Genomic DNA, 24,697 nt, shown 5'->3' on the forward strand with positions numbered 1-24,697 from the left:
GTTCTAAGTTTTGAGCAAATGCTCTTCTCAAGTAGTGCATTAATGTGATTATCAGCCTGCTGATAAATAACAAAAGTTATTTCCTTTACATCATCAATTTAGGCTGAAAAGCACCTTGTTAAGTCTAACACAGAACACACTCAACTCCTCGAGCCTGAAATATTACATTAGTGATAAAGGAAGACTGATTAGTCAAATCTATACTTTCTGGAAAAAAGAGTAAGGAAACAAATGATTATAAGCACTTCCTTCCAATTGTAAAACTGATGTCAAGGTAGATTCAGGTTAATGTGATTCAGCAACAAACCACTGCCTTAACAGACCATCAGAAGTGCAGGGTCACTGGCACAGCAGATCCTTACTACAAAGAGGGTACAGAAATAGGCAGAAAATAAGGCTGAAAACACAATGCAAGAACACAGGAATTAAAAGTAAGGAATAAACTCCAAAGTCTGTTTATTCATAACAATTAATAGTCCACAAGAGTCTGGGGACTATAAAATAGATACTTAAAAATATGGTTTTTTTCCCCACAATTTTTTTTTTCTTAAACAAAGAATGGAATCAATTTTAGTTGAATTATAGTGCAAACTATAACAGGAAATCCAAGATGATGACAAAACACCTGAAACCAACAGCTGCATCAGAACAACATCTCAGAAGAAATTAAGAACAGGACAAAACAAAGCAAGGAAAGTGACTCCTCCTAATTACATCTACGTAAATGGCATCTATTTAAGGTGCAAGTTTAGCAGAGTAAAGACAAGTACATCACGCTTCTTACATATTTGTGATTCCTTTAAGTAAGGCTGTTCATGTAAGTGCAGGAACCTTTCTTATGCAAAAAAGAGATACAGGAAAAAAAATAGCAAAACTTCATATGGACAAATCTACAGATAGGAGAAGCCAGGCTCAAACTCTTATGCTTGCATTCTCCATGCCGGCCAGCCAAGATCCAGCTCTATTCTAGAAGCTGCAAAGCTGTAAAGTCTAATGGCTATCCACTGTACCAGAGTTAATATATCACAAGATGTCCTCTTTCCTAAGCTATATTGTGCTCTAATTATTCACCGGCTTACAAAAAAGCCAAGTTCTCCTGACTGAAATATATGCTCCTTTTTTGCCAGAATGTCCGATTTGCTGTTAAAAAGACAGACACAAACACAGGCTATGTTGAATAACCAAAGCTGGATTCACATTTCTCCCTTCCAGTTCTTACCTTTGTCTAGGAACTATGAAAAGTGCTCGTACTAATTTTCTTCTATTGGCTTTTGTATTCATATTCATGCAAAAATCCATTGCTGCCTATAAAGAGAAAAGTAATTTTTTCATCTTTAAATGAAAATGTCTGTATTTATATAATAAAGCATGTTTTTAAAAATTATATCTTTTACACAGTTGAGCTTATGTAACAGTTGAGCTTTTAGAACAACCATGAAGAAAACTCTTCATTCTAAAATTGAAACAGTTGGAAAACATACAAAGATACTGGAATACAGACCTATTCCTTGGATTGACACAAGGAAAAAAAAAGTTTAGATAAACAGAGAAATCTGTCAAGGAGTAACAGTGAAAAAAAAGACAAGTCTATTTCTGTTAAAACACACAAATATGAGCAAAGGCAGATGGAAACCAAGCTCTTCTGAATCAGACGATACTTGGGCAAGGGCCTACAATGTGAGAGAGAAAATATTTCCTCCAGATTGAAAATGAACTCAGCTACTACTACTAGACTCCAAAGCTTCAAATTTGTGCTCATGATCGAGCATCATATGCTTGTAAAATTGGAAAAAAATGAAAACTATGACTATACCTTGTCTATGAGGTCTCTGTTGACGCAATTTGGAAGCTGCTGAAGAAAAGCATCTACTATAAGTTTTAAATGAGATCCAGTACTGGCTTCTTCATCCTCTTGTTCTAATAAAGTGAAACAAACATGTAGCACACAACTTTAAGCTGTTGGTTTACTATTATATTCCCTAAGCATAGTGCATTTGTAATGTTTAGCTGTTAAAGCATTCATCTACAGATTCCAAATACAAAATAAAAAATTGTATTCATCCTTATGTTAAAAAAAAAGAGATCCATTAACTGCCTATACAGACAAGAGTCAATAATTGAAGTTTTATGTTCAAATTGTGCCTTCCCATCCTAAAATACTAACAAATCAAAGTTTCCTACCTCCTACTTTATACTATGGGGAACAACAACAGATGCATGTTCCTAGAAAACTATGGTAATTTAGTTAGATGATATAATGAGCATCATAAGACCACCTGAACATCGGGAAAATGAGCAAAAACGTAGTGCGATTGTGGATTCTACTTTATGCATGTTTTCCATGCATGAGAACTAGAATTTTTTGACCAGAAATATCCACTAAGGACATTCTTTCACTTGGTATGCTCCTTGACGTCCCTTCACCTGAGGCCATAAAAGCTGGAGGAGGCCAACTTAATTCCTTTAGCGAAATCAAAGAGTACCAAACCATAAAGTACCCAGGATGGAGGGTTGATCACATAGCAATGGCAAGGTAAATGCAACTTGTTTTTCCATCAAATGCTGCACTGCAATTTGCAACATAAGAAGCAGTGGCAGTGATCTATATCTATGGAGCACGTTAGTAAAACTACTAAAGTAAACACTATGGGACAACGCTGTTGGTGAGTTTCAGATTGTATGATATCAACCACAAAACCTCACTGGACCGATCCCATCACATCAACCCTCCAAATGCAAAACAAGTCTTGTTGTGTCTTGGTATGCACTTCAAAGAAGTTGCAGAATTTACTCAGAGAGCAGCCTAATTTACCCAACACCACAGAATGTGCCAAAACAATGAGTCATAACGCAAACGCTTGGGAAGAACCTGTCCCTGGCCAAAGTCATACAGGAGAACATTGGCTCCTGAAAAAGGATTATAGTGAAAGTTGGGTTCCCGTCACTTTTGGGCAAGAATGAGAATGCCTAGGTGATATTTTAAAGGAAAAGAGGGAGAAAGAGACAGACTGACAGACTTTAAAAATTAGAATTTGAGGGGAGAGTGGGGAGTAGAAGGAGAAACCCTACCAAAAAACCCTTTTGGTAAGGCCACTTTGTCTTTACAGGCTATGCAGCAAGGTAAAATAACATAAAGGACTAAAGCTCCTTTTTAAATAATTGAAAAGAGACAAAGATGTTATGTTGCAGGATCTGAATGAGATGGATTTGAAAAACTTCCTATATCACTCTGAACATAGCAACAAAAATAAGCACTTCAAATTTTGGAGGGGGAAGAACTTGAGTTCAGTTAGGGAAGAGCTAAGAATGGTTCCCTGCCTGTCCAAAGAACACTGCTGGCCACCCTATTTTGAAATGCTAGAAGCAAAATTAGTGAAATTAGATCTTCTCTGGCCAATATTTAGAAGTTGGAAGAATAACACAGCAGGCCTCTCTAAGAAAGGAGAAAAGGTAAAAAAGGAAGGGACTTTCCAGATGTTCAGAGAACAGAAGACCCTGAAGTTTCAAATCATTAATGGAACACTGACTCTGATGCCCATATACTTAGATTTAACATTCACTAGAACGCATGCTCTTGAGCGAGACATTAGCAAATCTTTTCAAAAGCATTTGGATATTTGCAGCCACATCTTCCTGTTTCCTTCTAACGGTCTTTTATCTTTCCCTTCTTTCTACCGCTGTCTGTTGGCATCCTTTCAATTTTCTGTTCCATCAGACTCTTGACATAAACCAAAATCTTGGACTAAAACCAGTCTTTACCAATCTAGTCACTTTTCAAGACAATCTTTCAGAAGACCGTGGTACTCCATTCAATTTCAGTGGTTCCAAATATATCCCTTCCTTGACTGGTCCCCTCCATCAGTGGAAGACTATAGATACTCTGATGTCATATTCCTATGAATTTCCTTCTCATCACAGTCCTTGAATGTTATAACAAATTCTGTCTACACAGTAAGCAAGTTTGTGACTTAAGACTGAAAATAATAATAATAAAAAAAGAAATCTGACAATGACAGGAAATGACAAAGCCAGGGCTTCCTCCTCCAAGAGGAACAACTATTCTGAGTAGGCAAATCACGCAAATAATGAGTTCAGTACTTTTCACTTTGATCCTCTTGAGTTCCAGTCTTTCGGAATCACCTGATTTTAAAAATTACACATCAACTCTTTTTAAAAGATACTATAATTGGCAATATCTAGTAATTGAGATTAGAATTTAAATTCTCTTATCTGACTGAAGATCAAATCACGTCATAAGATCACTGCAGTAGTTGGGTTTATCTTATTTAATCAGAAATTTATGCAATCCTGCAATTTTCAGGGAGCAGAACTGAGAATGCATGAGAAGACACTAAGGCCTTACCAAAGTCCTACTCCTGCAGTGACTAGTGCCAAGTAATCTTCCATTTCAGTAACAACAGCTATTTGCCTTCCCTTCTACCTATACACATACTTTTTTAGAAAAAGCCCTGGCTCCTCTCCCATCTTTTCTATTTTTAGAGAGTTGTAATGCCACAGACGGCCCTTCCCCACCTATGCTATTAATCTCTTGTCTCCCCAGAAACTCCACCCTGCCAGAAAGCTTCAGCCTATTTTTGAGAAGTATTATCCAGAAATCACAGAAATAGTTTTGCAGTGCTAGTATCTGTCCCTCCGCAAAATGAGCTTCTGTAATGAATTTGATCATGCAGGAGCCATTGTAGAGTAACATTCGGATGTTAATAATCAATACTGTAATCAAATTGATGCCTGGGGCCCCCTTCTGCAGAACCATTAAGCATAAGCATAAAGTTAAACACCTTGTTGAATCAAGGCCTCACCAAGTAATGCGCCCAGAACCCAGTCTCCCAGCTCATCTAATTCCACAAAATATTTCCTAACATTTTTTTAAAAACTATTCCTCCTTTTCCAGCAAGAGCTTTACTAGCTCTATAAATAGCATACTAAGTAGCACTACAGTATGCCAAGTTGAGTGCTAACACTCATCCTCCGAGCATTCGCTCTATTGCCTGCTACCTGACAAGAACTGATGCTCTCTTATATCTTAACACCAGACTCGCCTTGATCCTAGTACCCTCAGTGGCTTCTACTGGCCATTCCTCACTTAACTTTGTTTCCAGTTACACAGCTTCATTTATTTCATCTTTTGGTTTTTTTTTTAAACAACCTCAAAACTCACTTCTTTCAGCTTGTTTTCCGTCACTATTGTCAGCTCCGGTGCTATCTGCTCCCTCTCTCTTGCCTGAGCATATTGAAAATAAGAAAATTAAGATTCACTCAAAGTAAACATAATACAGAAATAAAATAAATTAGCTGAATTCCTGGTAAATAACACTGTTCAACTAATCACATCAACTTTCCTCTTTTCATGTCATATTTTAAAATTACGCTGGCTACAGCCTCTCGCTTTTAGGAAAAAAAAGTGGAGAAGCAGGCATTGCAATGAACAAGGAAGCTGTGGCACAAGAGACTTGCTTAAAAAATACACGCTTTGGAAAACTGAGATCCAGGTGGTATCTTGTCTCCCTCATTCTTAGAAAGAGTTGGGGGGGGGGAGGGGGGAAGAGAAAAGTAAGTCTCCAACTCTGCAAGGAGATACAGAAATAACAAAAGTCATCCAGCAGCTACTGTCTGCCTGCACTCTCTACCGTATCTATCCTGTTTTCTCCTTCTCTTTTTCTCTTCCCCTACATGATTCAGCTTATTCCGTCTGTCAGTGAAACCCACGCTCCCAGACTACCACAACTAAAACCACTTTTCTTCATCTTAGGACTTTCATCTAAAACCCTGCAATACCTCATGCATCCTCTCTTTTTATACTGAAAAGTCTATATTGATCTAGGAATATTCTATGTTTTTTAAAATGTCATAACACAATGGTTTCATTACTCACTGGCTTTCCACACAAAGCTTACCTCAAATACAGATGCACAAAATTTTCAGCATATTTGAAAAGTTAACACTGCATTTTTGTAGCTAAAAGGCACTTAATTTACCTAATTTCAAACTAAAGTGAATTTTGCTTAAGAAGAGTAAGGATGTGAGGGATAGGGGTTAATCTATCATCCCTTAGATGGAAATACACCACAGAACTTGTAGCAATGTCAGACTTTAGATCTTTGCTAATTACGTACACCTGGTACTATCAGCTAAATGTATTCAGAATGCAACAAAAAAATCACTATGCTTCTCTGTGTTTCAAGTGAAGTAATGCTTACACAGTGCTGATTTTTAGCCTAGTTTTCTGAGGAAGTGTGGTTTCTGTAATTGTATTTACTGTCATTTCCATCAATGACTTCGGAAGCTACTTGCCAGTTTCAGACAAATTTGACAGAGGAATAGAAATTTGAAAGAAACTCAGTTTCTACTTGCTTCACAAAATAAGCTGATGAGTAAAGACAGACATGAAGCAACAGTTCACTACGAAAAAGCCTGCACCATTAACCTCATAAGGCACAAGGTGAAAGGCTTTCTTTAAGGGTTGGCTGTCTAATGACAAAAAATTGTCATTCTGACATATTTTAGATCTACCTTTCAGATGAGATTATGTTTAATAGTAAGTCAATAGCTGCTTTAAAAAAACAGTATTGATGGTCAATTTTGTGCAGTATTACAAAACATTATCTTACTTGTTGCAATGAAGAACACAACAATCCTTTTTATACTACAGCACATACACAGACTGGCATCATCTCCCACTGAGCTAGAACTACACAGAGGTTGCATGACCTCCAGAGGTAGGGACCCTTCCAACCTTACCACTCCATGATTTGGGGGTCAAACTTAGCTCAGTTGGTTAGAGCGTCGTGCTAATAATGCCAAGGTCATGAGTTCAATCCCCCTATGGGCCACTTGTTTCCCTGCTGCGCAGCAGCGTTGGACTAGATGATCTCCAGAGGTCCCTTCCAACCTTACTGATTCTATGAGCTTTTATTTCTGATTTCATTTCCTATTACTTCTTTCCTCATTTGAACATTTTTCAGGATCTTACTCTCATATATGTAGCTTTGTTGGAATAATTTTAATCCTTCTATCAAATCAAGAATCCCTCAAGAAACAAAAGGAGGAAATAACCAAATTTCTTTAAATGTTTATTACCCAGATATTCTTCACCTAGATAGCATGCTATGACCAATCCAGAATGAATAGCTCCTTTTCCTTTTGATTTCAAGATATCAGCTCCTTGTACCTCCCTTATAGACAGCTGGAACCTTTACTGTTTGGTTGCTTGAAATTTCTGACAGGACAAAACATCTTGCAAACCACGAAGGTGCTGCTATTTATTAGAACTTAACTTCTCAAACAGCTTAATGAGTTGACCATCTGACTATCCACAGAAGAGTACAAAATGGAAGTGAAAAGTTGTTCAAAAGAAGAAGGTATGAGTTTTCTCATCTTGTCCAGGCAGAGAGAAGAAAAACATAAGAAAATATTTTACAGTATTATCCTGATGATTTTCATTTTGATTTTGAGACTACTTGGCAAACAAACTTTGAATTGTAGAATTTTAATCTGACCACCCTAGGTGTTGAAAGAGTTGACATGCTTTCTAACTCCGTGTCTCTCTTGTAGCTCTTGGCATGCTAATGATCCCTGGACGGGGTCACAACAGCAAAGCTGCTTTCTAAACCAGTCCTATTCTTGAGCAGACTAGGCTCATTCTTTGAATGAGGCCTCAAAAGACCAGTGTAGCCCCAGCCTTAAGTTCTGTTTATCTAGCTTCAGGCACACAATGGAGTCATGTAATTTAAAAGCCCAGATACTCTAAGTTGTCTCTATCATCAGCAGAGAAAGACTGCCACTTTTAGAGGTTGTTCAAGCTATTCAAAGTCCAAATGAACAGATCCATGCATCAGCTTGCTTAGATGAAACTATGCTTTAAACACTGATAGTCTTCTTCAAGCCCTGAACTTCTTTGCTTTGCTGTGAACTCTAGGGCTTGAACTTTTGACTTCAACTTCTTAGTTTTTCAAGCCCAATGCATTTTCAAGCAAAAGGATGATTAGATATAAAATGACAAGATCAGATTAAATTCCCATTTTTATACTACAGAATCTCCATCCAGCAGATCCAAGGTGTGATGTTTGTGTGCTGGGCAGAGATAGGCTTCCTACTTCAGAAATCAAAGAGCAGAAACCATATAATCCTTGGAAATACAAATGAATGTTGCAATATCTGGGATCAAAAAAATGTCTCAGTTGCTTCTCCATCAATTTGGCTAACACTTGATACTGCTTTTCAGTAGGTTCCCAAAATTCAGTAGCACAGCAATGAAAAACCTTGCAACTCTCATAAAAGAGATTCAAAAAACTTTGCTGCTGTTCCCCCTAGTAACCCTAACATAGATACAGATTTTACAGGTGTAAAATTTGTAGCACATCATGTATAATTAGCAGAATACATAAGGCCTAACCAGATTCCTCTATATAAAGCTGTATCAAAAGAAAAAATCTGTCACTGACAATGGTGAACAAGGAAGAAAAGCACAGCTGAATCACAGATTTTAAGACAAGTTACAAATAAAGTATCTTTTTATTTGTACACTACCCACACTTGTTGAGAAAAATCATTTGTGCACTGAAACCTACATACTTCTTTGTAGCCACTTTTCAGAGAGCTGCCTTTATATTTGTCTGTTTTAGAAAGAAATACAAAGGACTCTAATAACTTTCATCATATAAAGCTCAGCACAATACTTTTCACTAGTATGTGACTGTCTTTCTAGGAATGCATTTTTGACCACAAGATTAATTTGAAGCAAGAAGCAGAACTCATTCTAAACAGTTTCTAGCTGCTGAAGTTTAAAAACAAAAATCAAAAAACATAAAACACTCCTAACATTCTAAAAAAATCTCCCTAAAATATTTATCTAGTGACTAACATTAGGTCCAATAAACAGTCAGAAAGCAACAAAGGATTCCTAAAAGATCTCTTTTTACCTTGTTCATCAAGAAGCTTTTTTGTAAGATCTTCTGCCTCATCTCCACAGTCTAACTCCAGGGGATCATCATTAATATCCAAGTTCTCCAGCTCCAGCTCCAGATCTTCAGTCCCGGCTGCTTCCTTATTATCTTTGGCATCTTTTGAATCTAGTTAAAGTAGAAACATCAAATTACAAAATACACAGTCTTGACTGGAATACAAGACAACTCATATTACTAAAACTACATCTCTCTAGTGCCACCTTCTTCACTGCATTTCCTTTAACAAAACTGGGTCTTCTGCTTCAGACTATACCATCTCATTTGTTAGGTCTCAATTCTTTGACATCTGTCGACATGAGGAATTTACCTGTATCTCAGAAATATTCCACCATTTACTACTTCCTGTGAATGACTCTTAAGGATTACCAACGTTTTTCAGCATTTTGGTTTGTTCTGAAGTACACTTGCTACTTCTTCATAAGATCATGTGCTCACATTCAAATAGGACAGGACATTTAGAAATACAGCAATCTAAGTGGTCGCTGTGTTTGAACAGGATTACCAGGTAATCACATGGAAACAGCAAGCAAAACAGTCTTGCATACTGGGTATCATGGACAAATGTGGAGGAGTGTATAGGGATTCCCTCCCAAGGTGAGGAATAAATCCAAAAATAGTATCCTCCAAAACCTCAGTGAATTAATTCACAGACAAACATTATTCAAAGAGAGCCAAGGATTCAAAGACACAAATTCTAATTCAAGATGCACACTGTATATTCTTTAAAGCCCAGCCAGTAACAGAACTGACATAGCAAGGCAAAGAGAAATTACACAGACCAAAACTAAAACCAAAACTCTTCTTCACAAAATGATGAATTTGGAAACATTATGAAATTAAGTTCCAAGCATCCCCTTTTCATTCCCCTCAAAACAATCAGATACTGTAAATTACATGACATGCATTATGCATAACATAAACAGAAATCTTATGTTTTTCCTTGAAAATGCATGAACCTCTAAATGAGGATTCAGAGAGGTCAAAAAATACTTTCTTGTTGTCCAAGAAAATATTTTCTTGCACAACAGCAATCCAACATAGAGCTTTTTTCCAAAAGAATAAAATCTATGAAAAAAATCTCTATTTTTTATGCTTCATTTGCAGGTTAATAAACGCTTCACTGAAACAAAACAAAACAAAAAGAACCTAAAAAAATTTACTAAAATACTGAAGTTTTTCCAAGAAAAATATAATGGAATTTCTAAACAGCATGCACTTTATATGGAAAGCATGGATTCACAAGACAGGCAACGTGTTTAGAATCACAGAACTATTTAGCTTGGAAAGGACTTTGGGAAATCTCTAGTCCAACTTTCTTCTCAAAGTAGGTCAGGACTTAGTTCAGACCAGGTTGCTCAGGGATCTTCCCTTTTTGGTCTTGAAAATCTCCAAGGACAGATTCCACAATCTGTCTGGGCAACCTGCTCCAAAGCCTAATAATCCTCACAAGGAAAAAACAGAACTTACAAATCTGAAAGAAGGCTGAAAGCTAGAAAGTTCACGTTATATTCCTGATCAGTATGACTTTATCAGAAAAGTATGTAGCCCATGTCTTTGCTTATTACCTAAACGCCAAAATAGTGATTTTCTCCAAACGTGCATCTTCTACTTTTTGCTTTGACTCGGTGTGGCAATTATCCTTTTTATCTTATTATGTTCACAATCAGGCATCGACAGGCTAGTTACAAGGTTGTATTGAACTATCCAGGCCTTTTCATCTACTATAATTTTTTTACTGGCACAGTTACTCAACATTAACAATTTAGTAGAAGAACAAAACAAACACTTAACATCTTTCAAAGACTAAACCTTGGAGTTCCTCACAGAAAAGTTAACATTTACTCATATTCGCTAATGACTGATTATTTGAAAGTTAAATTATTATTAGCAGTAAATTGCACTTATGTTTTTTTTCCTAAATACTGTACTCAGATAATCTCTATTCCAGTTTCCTCACTAAGATTCACCCAACTTAGTGTACTGTTCTGACCACTACAAGTTATTTCATTAAAGATGCATTATTTCCATCAAATTTACACATCTGTTAAATCATTAAAGACTCAAAAAGAATACCCATGCACCTAATCATTTTACCTCTTGACTCATCTTTGCCAGAATCCTTGTTCTGTGAACATTTTTCATTATCCTTAAACAAAATTGCTGGCACAAAAGCCTTTAAGTCAATGAGATTCTCATAGAAATTTCTAGCATCTTCATCTTCCCAGATACCTCCCTCCAGGTCATATTCTCCAGGCTTGCCCGGTGTGAAAATGTCAATACCAGGCCCATGCTCTGCAAAAAAACAGTGGAACAGTTAGGAAGTCATTTCTACAAATTTCACACCTTAGAAAGGAAAATAGCATTAAAATCAAAACAAAACAAAGCCATGTTAACCTGTTTATTACTACCTTTGTGCCCACTTGATTATTGTGACATATAACTTAATGTCTTTTTAATAATCTGATTGTAATATTGTATGTGTCAACAAGCTATCTTAAAATTGTAAATTTGATGCTGACAGAAAAAGACAGTATCAGAATGAAAGCTGAAATAAGTAAAATTAACAAATACATTGTGTTATCAGAACAGAAAGTTGTAACAGCCTTCATCTACATTCGTACAAAAAATAAATCAGTTTGAGCATGAACTGCATCCCATTATAGTTTAAGAACAGAGGAATTTAAGAAGTGCAATATTTTAAAGTTGGGGCATTCGAGAAATAAAGCTTTTTAAAATCAGTATCACTCTGGACAGAAGGTACACTAAAGATTTCAATAACGTCTCTGAAAATCTAAAACTTAAAATTCATTCACTTTGCAATTAAATGTTGTGCCTCTCCTAGGAGGCAGGGGTGTCAGAGAGCCATCTAGTGGCTTATTTGACACAACATGCTCCCACTCACAACATCATGACCCAAACTATACTTCAAATTAACTCTTTGAACAATAGCAGATTATAAAACTTTAGCATGTAGTAGGTTTTTTTTAAGTATTAAAGAAAATTCTTTCCATCATTTAATAGAATGTAAGTCGAAAAGTATTTATTTTCCATTTATTCCTGTATCACCTGGAGTTAAAGAAATATTAAAGTTATTGTAACCGCACAGCATATACAATATAGTTAACAAATTAGGTGTAATTATTTTACTAGAGAACACTTTCTTATTCTTTAATATCTTTAAGGGGAAAAAAACCCTAACTGGAAGAAATCAGTGGGAAGAATACATCAGTGACAGAGCTTTGGTTAGCTTCTCCACCAAGCCCAAGGAAAACCCAGAGCCCTGTTTACTTGCTTTAGAAGATGGCCTACCCTCAGGTGTTGGTTTGTCTTGGGGAAGGTCAGGCATATTTTCATCCAAAAGATCAGCCAGAGATTGAGAATTTGCCAACAGCTTCTGATAGGACATTGCAAATTCCTCATATTGCTTGTGCCGATCTTCGCTCAGCTCTCCTTTGGAGTGAAGAATGCGCCTACAAGGATCAAATTTTAAAAGCTGCAGTTAGACAACCCTTTTCATTATAGATATTTGAGCTATAATCAACTACTACCAATTTCTCCACTGAGCAAAGCCAGTTTTCCCTCTCTGAGGGAATTACATGCATTCTAGTTTAGACTGCGATGGTAACAGCATAAATTTGGGCAATGCTATTTTTTCCAAGTGTTCTACATTGCCAATTTTAATATAATTAAGGGTAGTACAGTAACAGAAGCTCTTTTATGTCTAAAGACAATGATTATCTGATAAGAAAAACCTCTTCATTTCTTAAAAATGATTGTCTGCACTATAAAAAGATGGCTCTTGGAGTAAAGGAAAACATTCAACTAGCAGGAAAGGTGGGTAAGAGTTGCTTTACACCCATAACAGTATGTTTTCACACTGCTGAAGTGAGTAATTGCGCAATCACCACCAAGAGGCTCAGAAGAATTGCACATTAGATGAACCCACTCATTTTTCCTCAACAAATTATTTCCAGGCTATCAGTTGATGTTTAGAGAAGTTATAGTAACTTTTCATGCGCACTTTGATTTCACGATACTGCCCCACAGTAGTTTTAAACAGTAAGGTTTCAAATGTTTTTAAAATTGAAATGTTTTCAAAAGTAACTTTCGTTTGAAAAACACTGCTTAGAAGTGCATTACACACACTGAAGCCAGCTCCAAATTACATGCAGAAGAGTACGACTATTTTCTTACCGATTTAACAACAATTAGGGTCCAACAACTTATGAATGATTGCTCACTTGTTTTTAAAGAGTAGGCAGTGCAGTTTTAAAGTATATAATAAGTAATGCTTTTAAGAAGGTAAGCATTACATGCAAGTATTTTTTTTTTTAAAGTATTTTTCTATCTTTTTCTAGGTGTGCGTTCTCCCAAAGTTGAGTGCAACAACCACACTTTAAATTTAGTTTCTTACCAAGAAGCATGCTATTTTCAGATCACAAAGATTTCTGTAACTTTTTAAAACAGTTCCTTATTTTGAGTTAAAGAAACCAGTGTCATTATACATTGCTAGTATTACTGACTTTCAAGTGATATCCAAGATTCTGAATGAAGACTGACACAACGTCTTTGGTTTTTCATGTTCTACATTCAATGTTTTGTAAAAACTTCACGTAGAGTCTGTACAATAAGACCAGATATTTCCTATAGGAACACACGTGAAAAGTCCAAAAAAACCACCATCTAAATCTGGTATATGTTGTGAAAGACAACACATTTTAGATTGATGTCATTTAGTAAAGTCATGCAGTATTTACTAGGTCGGTAGGTTACAGACATATCTTTCATTTCAGAAAGACAAATCTTAAGCCAAATCTTTATTTCAATTTGCAAAGAATTCCTTTTTCCTCCCTATTGTACTTGCTTGCTCTGATCTATTTTAACCCTGTCTTTTAAGAAATGACAATAATCTGAAAATTACCTATTATTTTAGTGACACAAATTTTAAAAATTTAAAGTACCACATAGCTTTTATCTCTATGCATGCTCTTGTACTTTCTAATTTAACTCTAACTCAAGTTCTGTAAAAACTTTTTTCCCTCAGGTTCCTGAAAACTCTTGGACTAAAGCAGTTGCCATACCAACAGACTTTTGGGTTGATCTTAACTAGTAACTTAAATTATGTCTTCCTTCTGGTGTAGGTAAGATGTTACATGACTTCTAAAATTAAGCATCAAAAAGAACATAAACAAGCCTCTTACAATACAGAACAGAGCTCCTAGAGAAGGCAGAAATACAAAGCATCCTAGATTTTAAACAAGAAAGCCAAGAACTTTCAGTACTTTGAACCATATGAACAGAACAAATTAATCTCTGCTAGTACAAAGCTTGCTGCAGAAGACTGATGAAAGATTTCCGTCATCCTTGACTTCGCGTCAGCTACATAGGAGCTGGTTGCTCATTAGAGATGTTCTACTTCGTTCCCAGCTCAGGCTTCTGAGAAATGCATTTTCCTCTTTGCGGTGTTTTCACTCTGTCTCAATGGTTTGTCTGTGGACGAGGCAGCACAGTCAGTTCTGTACCACTGACCTATTTTGGAGCTCTTTGGGGGCCGACTGCAACAGGGCCAAAGAAGATATTAATGGGCTCAGATGAAATATGGACTTTTCAAAGGGAAGCTGACAGAATGTGCTTGCCTAAGAAGTCTCAGATTTGTTTTACAGTAGCTTAACTAATGTCAGCAACACTGGACTGACCAGCTCTAACTACTGACAAATGCATTCTTAACTCTGCACTGAGGTGAAAGCATCAGAACAGAATTAAGTAAGGTATGAATGCCATAATTCCTGGAACTGGCTATATCACCACATAACCATCAATCTTTTATTAAGCAATAACTGTGAATCAATCACATGCTTTCAAAAAAATCCAACACTTTATGGTATACATATATATATAAAAAAATGTTAACAGTTAAGTTATATAAGTTCAGGGATATCAGTCTTAGATACGTTTAGTTAAGAGTAAAACAAAAGTCATCTTTGCACGCAACGCATTCATAGGGAAAGTAACAGAATCTCTTATACCTGCTGGAAACCAAAACCTGGGACAGCTGTCTTGCTAGATGGGAAAAAGCAGCTAGACTAGCAAAAGCTCTGTTTCTTGTCCCTCTTCTAAAAACATACCTACATAATATTCATTACCTTAATTTGCAGATGTCTCACAATTTCCAGAATGCAGTAGTTTAGTGTTGATCAAGGAAACACATGTGTTAACACATGACCCTTCCATGGAGACAGCTATCCATTAAGTATATATTTTATTAAGTTGGAATATTTACCTGCAGTCTCATAAATATGGCTGTGTGCTATTATTCAACATACAAACACACACACACACACACACACACACCCCTAAGAAAATCCACACTGTAGTAACAGTAAAACTGCAGTTTTGTTTCCTGGTCAAAAGACAAGTGTTAACAAATTCAAACAAAATAAAACATACCAAACAAACTTTAAAAAGCACAATAAATCTCTGCATACAATTAACAGTACAGTTTAAGGTACTTAATCTCTAGTTCATGTCTCCTTAAAGTTTTACAAAATGTCACAAAGCAAGTTAATTTAGATGAATTTCTTCCATATCTAACAATCACTTTTGAAAATCCACCCTGGAATCTCAGAATCAAATTGTTTCTTTCTAATAATATGGTCTGCAGAGATTTTGCTGTGTCCTTAGCTGTGTAACCAGCCAAATGTCAGGTTCTGCTGTCAAGGTGCAACTCGGGACAGTTTCCCTAATGAACTGCTTGCAGAAATCTTTGTGTGTAATAATGCTTTTAAAATTTAACCAAACAATTCAGCAGGTAACACAGTACTTGAGCTCTCATTAACATATTAATTAACAATTAATTCAAGCAGTCCATACAGCTTGAATCATTTCACAGTGGTGGTAACTCTCCTAACTCTCCTAACACAGATGAATTCAAGAGGTGTTTATCTGACAAAACATCATAACCTGAACAAATGATTCTGTTGATGCACAAGGGGGAGCAGCTCACTCCTTTTTCTGTTCATTGTTTCAGGAATACTAGTAGGAACAGAAGCAGTGAAGTAGATCAGGTTTTGAATACAGAGGACAGGTCTCTTCAACAGAATTACTACTATTTTTACAATCACTTTTCAGTTTAGGAAAGTCTGTGGTATTCACTAGCCAAATTTCTGCCTCTGACTTCATGCCTGGTACATCCACAGCATGCAGCTGCCTACTATATCTTTGTTACAGATATACTGAAACCAAATAAAATCAAGTAGTAACATTTTTGTTGTCTTGTTTCTTAAACAAAAACTATTCTTCAACTTTTAAGGAGATCAAACAAATATTTAATAGTTGATATAAAAAAATAATTTTATCTTCATCCCGTGATAAATAATTCTTCACGTTTCTTCTCAAAACAAAGCTCTGCACCTGAATTCATAGGATAGTTCAGATCAGAAGGGAACCTAAGGAGGTCTTGAGTCTAATCTCCTGCTTAGAGTAGATCAATGAAAAGTACACTTCCCTATCCTAAAAATCCTTAAGTTTCTTCTCTTGATGTTTTCACATCCCTTAGGATTGTTTTCACTTAATTTCCTACCATACAGAATTTACAACATTCACTCACTGCAACATTAGTCAGATTTTTAAAAACTATAAATATAAGCACATGAATTTTCCAGAATTTTTTATAAAACAAATATTTTCATAACCATTCAAAAGTGACTAGTAGAAAAGCACACCAGTGAACCAGATTATTAGTGGGAATTTCAGCACAGAAAAGAAAACTATTTAAACAGATATTCACAAGTGAATGCTAAGTGGTGCACTGGGGGTCAATTGTATGGAAATAAATTCAGTTAACCCAGTATTTTCTGCTGTATCATGGTCCTGATTTGAAATTGTATCACATTTATGCCCAGAACCTAAGAGAACTGTGAAAGTATAAAAGTTTATATTCATTAAATTAAAAAATGGCAATAAGTCAATGCCCTTTAAAGGAACAGGTACTGGGAGAAATAATGCCAGTTCAAAAGTCAGTATACAATCCTGCGAAATGCAACACGTAACAAACAGACCAGATCAGGACTGTAGCAAAATACCTACCATCATAGTGGACCTAAATGTTTAAATTCTTGGTTTGGGAACACCAGATTTTAGCATACTCCAAGCATATGTCTGGCCCTGGACTGCTGTTTGCGCTCTGTATTTTGGATGAGACCTGTCTACGCAGTAGTGTGTTCGCTTCTGTTTGGAATTTTCCCAAAAGGATTACCAAATCGTAAGACCAGGAGTTGGCTTTAGACTGGCTCCAATAATGACAATTCACGATACTTCAAAGAAAAGCAAGTGATTATTAAACAATATGGTCAGAGTGGAAATTAAATCATTCTGATTTTAACTGTGTGTGTGCACTCACATCCTTTAATACCAATACTTCCTATAGACATTTAAGGGAATGTGTATCAAATTGTCTATACTCCCAGTTTTTAATATATCAAATACGCCCGTATTAAAGTGTAAGGGTATTCTTTAACCAAATTTTTCCTCTGTACTCAGTACTGTTAACAACACTAGTACACTAAAAAAGCAAGCAAACCAAAGCCATTGTGGCATATGCTCTGTAAGATATATGTGGGTGGAGAGGAGGAAAAAAAAAAATCAGATTGTGTCAACTGGAAAAGGACAAAACCAGCTGAGAAAGAAGCATTATTACTTTCAAGCTGAGAATTAAAGTTCAAGGTCTTTTTTTTTTTTTTTTTTTTTTTTTTCTTCAATCCCCTGGCCTCCTTTAAAAGGCATCTGGTGGAGAGACTTTTTTTTTTTTTTTTTTTTTTGCATATTTAAAGTCTTATTTAGAAAGGTTTTTTTTTTCCTAAGATACATTGCAGAACAGGCTTTTCTTCTATGCACCACTGACACAGACTTTTGCCTAGTGACAAATACTGAAAAAAATCTAGGCATTTCATAATTAAACTAATTTTTTCTCCATAAATTAAAAGCAACATTTAAGTGTCACCTGTTTTGTCTTTCAATATTTTGTAGCTCCCTGTGGTCCCTTTTCAGGTGTTTGGTCAAAGACGTAAAGTATTCCTTCAATAAATTCTGGAAGGGCTGTTGTTTCTCTGGGCTAATTATCTCACTAGGAGGAAAGCTCAAGTTAAACTTCTCTGCAGCAGTTTTTACTTTCCTTGGTACCAAACCAGCAATATCATCTCCACAGTGCCGACAAAAGCTGATAACCACAGAAACGTGAGTGTGGGATTCTCGATCAGCGTTAATAATATTTTTAAGCTGCTCATAGATTAAAGACAGACCTTCCTTGTCAGTGAAGATCCCAACTATTGTCAATTCTGCAATGAAACGCAAATCAGTTCTTAACTTAGTAATGTTGGGAGTCTTCTCCTCTTTCCTTGCTTCAAAATGTTTTTTCCAAGCCTGAAGTAACGAAGGAGCAAAATCAGCATAGCGCTGGTGAAAGAGGGAACACAAGTGCACAGCACAGTTCACATCTGATATTTTCAGTTTAGCTTCCACAATAGAAGCTACTGCTTCTGCAATGTATTTGCTTAAATTTAGACTATTAAAATCATGGGACAAGGAGTCCCTCTGTTGCTCTGTGATCGTTTTTAGCTTCTTAACAAAAGCTGTGTTCTTCTTCAGACTGGAGTCCAGTCTGCTAAAGAAGTTTTCCTCAGGGCGATTGTCTGGTGCATTCTGGTTTTTGCTACGAAGTTCTTTTCTTGCTTGATGGCGTTCCCAAGCCTCTTGATGTAGCTGATGTGCTTCCTCTTTTTCTCTAAAAATAAAATAAAATAAAAATTAAAAAAAAGTTAGTATTACTAATCTCATTACAGAACTTGATTTTCAGGTTAACAGCTTTCAGGTTAACAGCAAAAAGAAGAAAAAGAGACTTTGAAACCCAGTAGCTCTAAACACAGTAGTTCTAAACACAAATTTTCTCCAATACTCTAAAATACTCTAGTACTCCTATATTTAATACGTTAATCCTAACAAACTAAAACATCTGTTTCAAGAAACCATCTATCTTAATTTTTGCTGCAAAAGGCAAGTCCCACTTGCTACAAAACAGAATTTCAAGTATTTTTTATGCAGAACATTTTAATTCCAATACACTTACAAAATCTAAACATAGAACTCCCTTTACTCCAAACTGAGACACTTTTTAAACAGGTTACTGTATTATGGAGTTAAGAAACATAATGGAAAAAAAAAGCCCCCCTCCCCCATATCACTGAAATTGCACAGAAATTTTTAAAAAGACAAAATACAACTGTCCCACCTATATTTTCACTATAACATTACCCTCACTCTTAGAAAGTGATGTTATTTCAATTTCACACGCAAGAATGACGAGAATCTTGGCTTTACTGTTCAGAAGATGATACTTTCCAACACTGCAGTTTTTTGATACCAAAGCAGTACTTCTCAGCATGATAAGATCATACACTGAACTTCCAGACTACATTCTTTGCATCTCATCCAGATATCAACTGTATAAGACTGCTTAAAAGAAATTACAGCACTCACTCACAGTTGGTTTGCCAGCCTCTAGGCCTTTTTGACCCTGCATTCCTATTTTAAGGGCACTTAACACTTCTCCACTTCAAAATAAACTGTGTTTCTTTATTGAATTATATTTGTGCATTACACAGCCATCACAAGAACACCAACAAAAAACACAGAGTAGACCCAAGTAACAGAGGTTAACAACTCAAAACTATGCAGTAGTCACCACGTGTGCTTAGATAATCATGTAAAATTTATAATACTAGGCACAACTCATAAATAACTCAAACAGTTATTCTATAAACATAGCCCACATTTGACAATTAAACCATTAAAAATGGCTTACTTGAGTTGAGCAGCTGCTTCCTCTTGTTGACGTTTAACTTCCTCCTCTTGCTTCTTTTTCTCCTCCTCTTCAAGTTTCTTTTTTTCTTCTTCTTCTTTCTTCTTTTGCTCTTCTTCAGCCTTTACTTTATCCTCTTCTTTTTTCTTCCGCTCCTTGTCTTCTTTTTTCCTTTTTTCCTCTTCTAGTTTTTTCTTTTTATCTTCAGGAACCTTTAAAGTCTCTCTCTTCATTCCAACCTTGAGGTCGTCTTTTGGCTTTTCCCTACTGCTCACTGGTCGCCTTTCACTAAACTCTTTTTCTTTATTATTTAGAGAAGATTCTTTTTCTTCCATACTGGCTGACTTTTTTCGCTCAGCTGGCATTGCGTTACCCAGGCAAGTCTGCAGAATCAAAGCAAAACAAGTATGTTTAGCTTGCTCTTAATGTATTAATAAATTCACTTTCATAGCCCACCCATACTCACTTAGTTCTTAACTGAATAAAATAATTCACGTATACTTCACTCATCAAAAAAAAAAAAAAAAAAAAAAAATCCAGGTATTAAGTAACCTGAAACTAAGGAATAAACCTAATGTTAGGTAAAGATCAATTATCTTGTTAGTGTTTCCAAGTTATAATACATAGCTCAAGGTAAAGAGAGAAAGTATTCAAGATAAGAGGGAGAGTGCAAGAATCACGGTTTCCAAATCTAAATTATTACAATGATTATCTGAATACACTGTAAAGTTGTCTTATACATGAATTGCAAAGTAAAGTATTTGAAGTTTATACAGCTCTAGGAATACAAAATACTGGAACATAATTAGAAGTCCATTTCAAAAACAAAACAAAACCCCAGACCGATTTAAAAAACTGTTTCATCAAAATCTAACAAAACTTTGTTCTCCACGATTTATGTTCCCTGTTACTCTGCATACCTCAGACCTTTCTACACACCTCCCAAGAATATTCCACCTTTGGACACTTCTGTTTAGGATCATATGGTAACTCAGGTTAGAAGGTACTTCAAAGGGTCCAATCTCCCGCTTAAGGCAGGATCAGCTCTGAGGTGAGATGAGGAGTCCAGTCAGGACTGGATTTTTATCAGCCCAGTCTTGAAAATCTTCAAGGAAGGAGACTGCACCACCTTTTTGGACACCCAGTTCCAATGCTTGACTGCCCTCAGCGTGAAAAGTATCTCTTTATTCCTCTCTCTTTCCTTACCCTTCCCAAAATTTCCTGAATCATCTCAAGCATTCTTCCCCCTAACACAAGTACCAGCACAGCGCTGTGCTAAGATGTACACACAAACCTCCCTGCCAGCAGAACAAATGGAAACAATAATGGAAAGGTTACAATAACAAAAAGTTATCAAAGGCACCAATTGTCACCCTTCTACTCAATCAATTTTCCCTCCTCCAAAAGACTTGTAGAAGCTTTTATCACCTTTGGGATTTCTAGCCCTCTACTCTGTGGTTGCATTTGGCATGGGATCTAAAACTCAATATATACTTGAATAAGAAAGGATAAAAACAGGGAATAATTTAGGTCGGAAAGGACCTCTCAGAATCACCTAATTCAATCCACTGCTCAAAGGAAGTCCAATTAGATCAGGTTACTCAGTCGTGTACTGTTAAATTCTGAATATCTCCAAGGATGGAGATCCCACGGCCTCTCTGGGCCCTCACTCCAACATTTGAGCACGTACATGATGAGAAAGGTTTTCTTAGTATCACACTGGAATATGACAAGTTCCAGTTCGTGCCTTTTGCTTCTTGTCCTATCCCTGTGCAGCTTTGAGTAGAACCTGGCTCCCTCTTTTAGACAGTGGTAGACAGCAGTAAGACCTCCCCTTCTCCTCCTATAGATGAAGAAATTCAGTCCTTTCAGTCTCTATTCAGGCATCCTGTGGTTCCGTCTCCAATTGTCTTGGTGTTTCTCCACCAGACTTGCTCCACTGCATCAACATCTTTCTTCCATCAGAGAGCCCACAACACCGCACATAGTGTCCAGATGCAAACTTGTAAGTACCTAAAGGAAGGGAAGAATCACTTCCCACAACTTGCTGGATAACTCTCACAAATAAGACTTCAGAATGTAGTTGGCCACCTTAATCACTCTGCTGACTCATGTGCAGGCCAGACAGGACTGAAACGGACAACGGAGCCATCCAGGCCTCACTTCAGGCAGTCTCAGTTCTTCCCTTGGGGGCATGGGGGGAGCCTGTATCCACTATAAGCTCCAGTTGCTGTACTCGTTCTTCACACTGATTGCCTTAAACTGCTGATACATTAAACACCAGGACACTTTTGGATGCTGGAGTACTGCAAGACTTGCAGTAAAATGCTTGTGTATTGACAGACTAAAGGTCCCAGTTCTGCTAATATTTATGTTATCAGCTTCACATATTTATATGCTTTAAGCACATACATACATATATATACACACACACAATGTATAAATATGACATCACATTAAAGAAAGTTTCTAAGTAAATATTTCTCATTCCCTCCCCTAATCCCCAAAATAACATGCCAGATTCTTCAATAATATCATCACAGAGTGACTATCCCGTATGGAAAACTGCATTACTTTTATATATTTGTCCATATCATCTGAAGAAAAATTCATTTATAAAAAAATCACAGAACGGAATATTCAGATACGGTAAAAGTGTAAGTTTTCCTTCAAATAAAAGTAGTGAAGCCTTATCAATGGAAAAATCTATTCAGGACTTGGCCTCTGTAATACCAATTAGCAACAGTACCAATTAAGAGATATTTCTTACACCACTTTATGCAACTGAAACCACTTAAATCAGCATAGCTTACACAAATATTAACAAATTTGGCTCCTTATTACTTGTCTATAATGAAAAGGTTTCTCAGTTCATCATCTCAGAACTACTCTGATTTCATCATAAATGATTTAACATGATGCAGACTAGATTTTTAATCAATATTTCTTACAAAGAAAAGAAATAAACAAGTAGCTTCTCAAATCCTTCCATATTAAAGTTCAGAACTGACTTTCCATCTCTGTAAGTCAGTTAAATAGAGCCTGGTCCACAAAGACTCCTCTAAAAGATGCAAACCCTCTAAATATTTTGTTTCAGATTCAGAAGTAAAAGTTCATTAATCTTTTGTCACTAATCGTTTCTCACTATGAACACATATGGAAAGTTGTATCAGTTCAAAGTAGCTAAATTACCTCTCTCATTCTATTTAAATAAAGGGTTGAAAGTTTTAGCATTCAAAGACTGCTTTAATATTGTGTTAGTGATTACATTCCTGAGACCACTGCATGGGACTCTCTAAGATAGCTTCATTAAATTAAATGTTTATGTTCACCAGGAAGCCTATTAAACACAAAAACAGATCAACGTGTTAATTTAAAAAATGGGTTAGATTCTGAAAGATAAACTTCTAGCTAAGTTTAAAAGGAAAACACTGGAAAACGATTGTTTGACTAAAGAAATGCTGGAAAAATACACTACAGTTCCAATACTCTGGCTTTTATCTTTGTTCACCACCTGTTGTTCATGGAGTAACTTGATTATAGTTTGGAGAGAAAAAGCTACATATGTAATCTTTAGTATCATGGTCACTTACTAAAAGCAGTACTCATCCTCTCATCCCTTTAAAACAGAATTCTGAGCTTTTATAAGTGATGCCTGATACTTGCTTGTATAAAAGCAAGAGAGGGAAAAATAGGATGAAGAAAGGGAATGGAACATAATCTAGCACATTGTGATTTTGATCTCAAAGCAGTATTATCTCCCCCTCCCTGCCACGAACACTAGTGCTAAAGAAACCCACTTTCTAATGGATTTTTGCCATATATCACAGAACAAATATGCATTACATTACTCTGCGCAGCTCCTTATCTCCCCAAACCTTCCCACTGTTCTGCCAGCTCTCTTTGTATCTACCAACTACTGATTGCAGGAAGCAGCTAGCGTGGTGGCTGTCTCCAAGCCGCACACACACTGATTCACTGATCAGTGCACGAGTGCCAACTAACAACTCAGACAGAACAGAATTGTTCATTGAATTCACGCGGCAGCCTCTCCCTCTGTGCAGATGTTAAGTATTTTTCTTCTTCTCAGCCATCGATTATCACAAGGTCTGTAGAAAGGTTACACTAGTGAAGCTTTTAGCTGTCTAATCCAGCTGAAACCGGTCAAATGGTTCAAGTTACAAAACTCAGAGAAAAAAAAAAAAAGAAACGGACAGACAGCAGACTCGCTGAAGTCTCATTTTCACAGGAAACTTATTAAAAAAGAAGGTAGAAGATATACAGTTAGGTCCAAATTAAGGTAATGGTAAGGAATCATTATAAGAAAGGAACTTCTCTTTAGTATCTAATGCTTATGTGAGTGTGCTGGTGAAAAGAAAGGTCAAATGAACTTCGGAAGTCAACAGATCAGAAAACTTGTGTTTCACAACTCAAAATTAGATCAGAGATGACAGAAGACAAATTCAGTGTGCTCTTGGACCCTTTCCCATTGATATATAAAGTGACATTTATAAATTCTGAACCTGTAACATCTTAGATCATCACCTACAGAGGCTATTTTTTCTAGTGAAAACTATTTACGTTATTTTTTCCTACTTGAACACAGGCTTAATTAAGATTCATTGCTTTTTAATTTCTATTTAGGTTTTCACACCAATCTCACTCTGTGAAAAAAAATCGACGGGATTAAACAACATTTAACAGAAAACATTTAACAGAAAACATTGATGTATGGGCTTATTCTCAAGGCATCCAAAGGTTTGTACAAGGTACGAGAATAGCATCGTTAATGTAACCACCATACAGAACAAAAGTGTAAACAACACCACTGCCTTGTCCCAAGTTGCTTAGTTCTCTCACA

At 36.3% G+C, this 24,697-nt stretch overlaps 1 protein-coding gene across 3 annotated transcripts in view; it reads right to left on the reverse strand.

Moving 5' to 3' along the window:
* The window catches only part of UPF2 (UPF2 regulator of nonsense mediated mRNA decay), a 71,395-nt gene that overhangs the window by 45,474 nt on the left and 1,224 nt on the right, over positions 1-24,697 (reverse strand). For all 3 annotated transcript variants that reach the window (XM_062580716.1, XM_062580726.1, XM_062580734.1), the window contains exons 2-8: positions 19,840-20,219; positions 17,983-18,762; positions 12,294-12,454; positions 11,079-11,276; positions 8,940-9,089; positions 1,814-1,917; positions 1,220-1,305 (exon numbers count right to left, since the gene is read on the reverse strand). In XM_062580716.1, coding sequence (XP_062436700.1) covers positions 1,220-1,305; positions 1,814-1,917; positions 8,940-9,089; positions 11,079-11,276; positions 12,294-12,454; positions 17,983-18,762; positions 19,840-20,201 — 1,841 coding nt within the window. In that variant the 5' untranslated portion in view covers positions 20,202-20,219. The remainder of the gene's footprint in view (positions 1-1,219; positions 1,306-1,813; positions 1,918-8,939; positions 9,090-11,078; positions 11,277-12,293; positions 12,455-17,982; positions 18,763-19,839; positions 20,220-24,697) is intronic.

Source organism: Rhea pennata, chromosome 1, assembly GCF_028389875.1.
Source record: "Rhea pennata isolate bPtePen1 chromosome 1, bPtePen1.pri, whole genome shotgun sequence".
Lineage (NCBI taxonomy): Eukaryota > Metazoa > Chordata > Aves > Rheiformes > Rheidae > Rhea > Rhea pennata.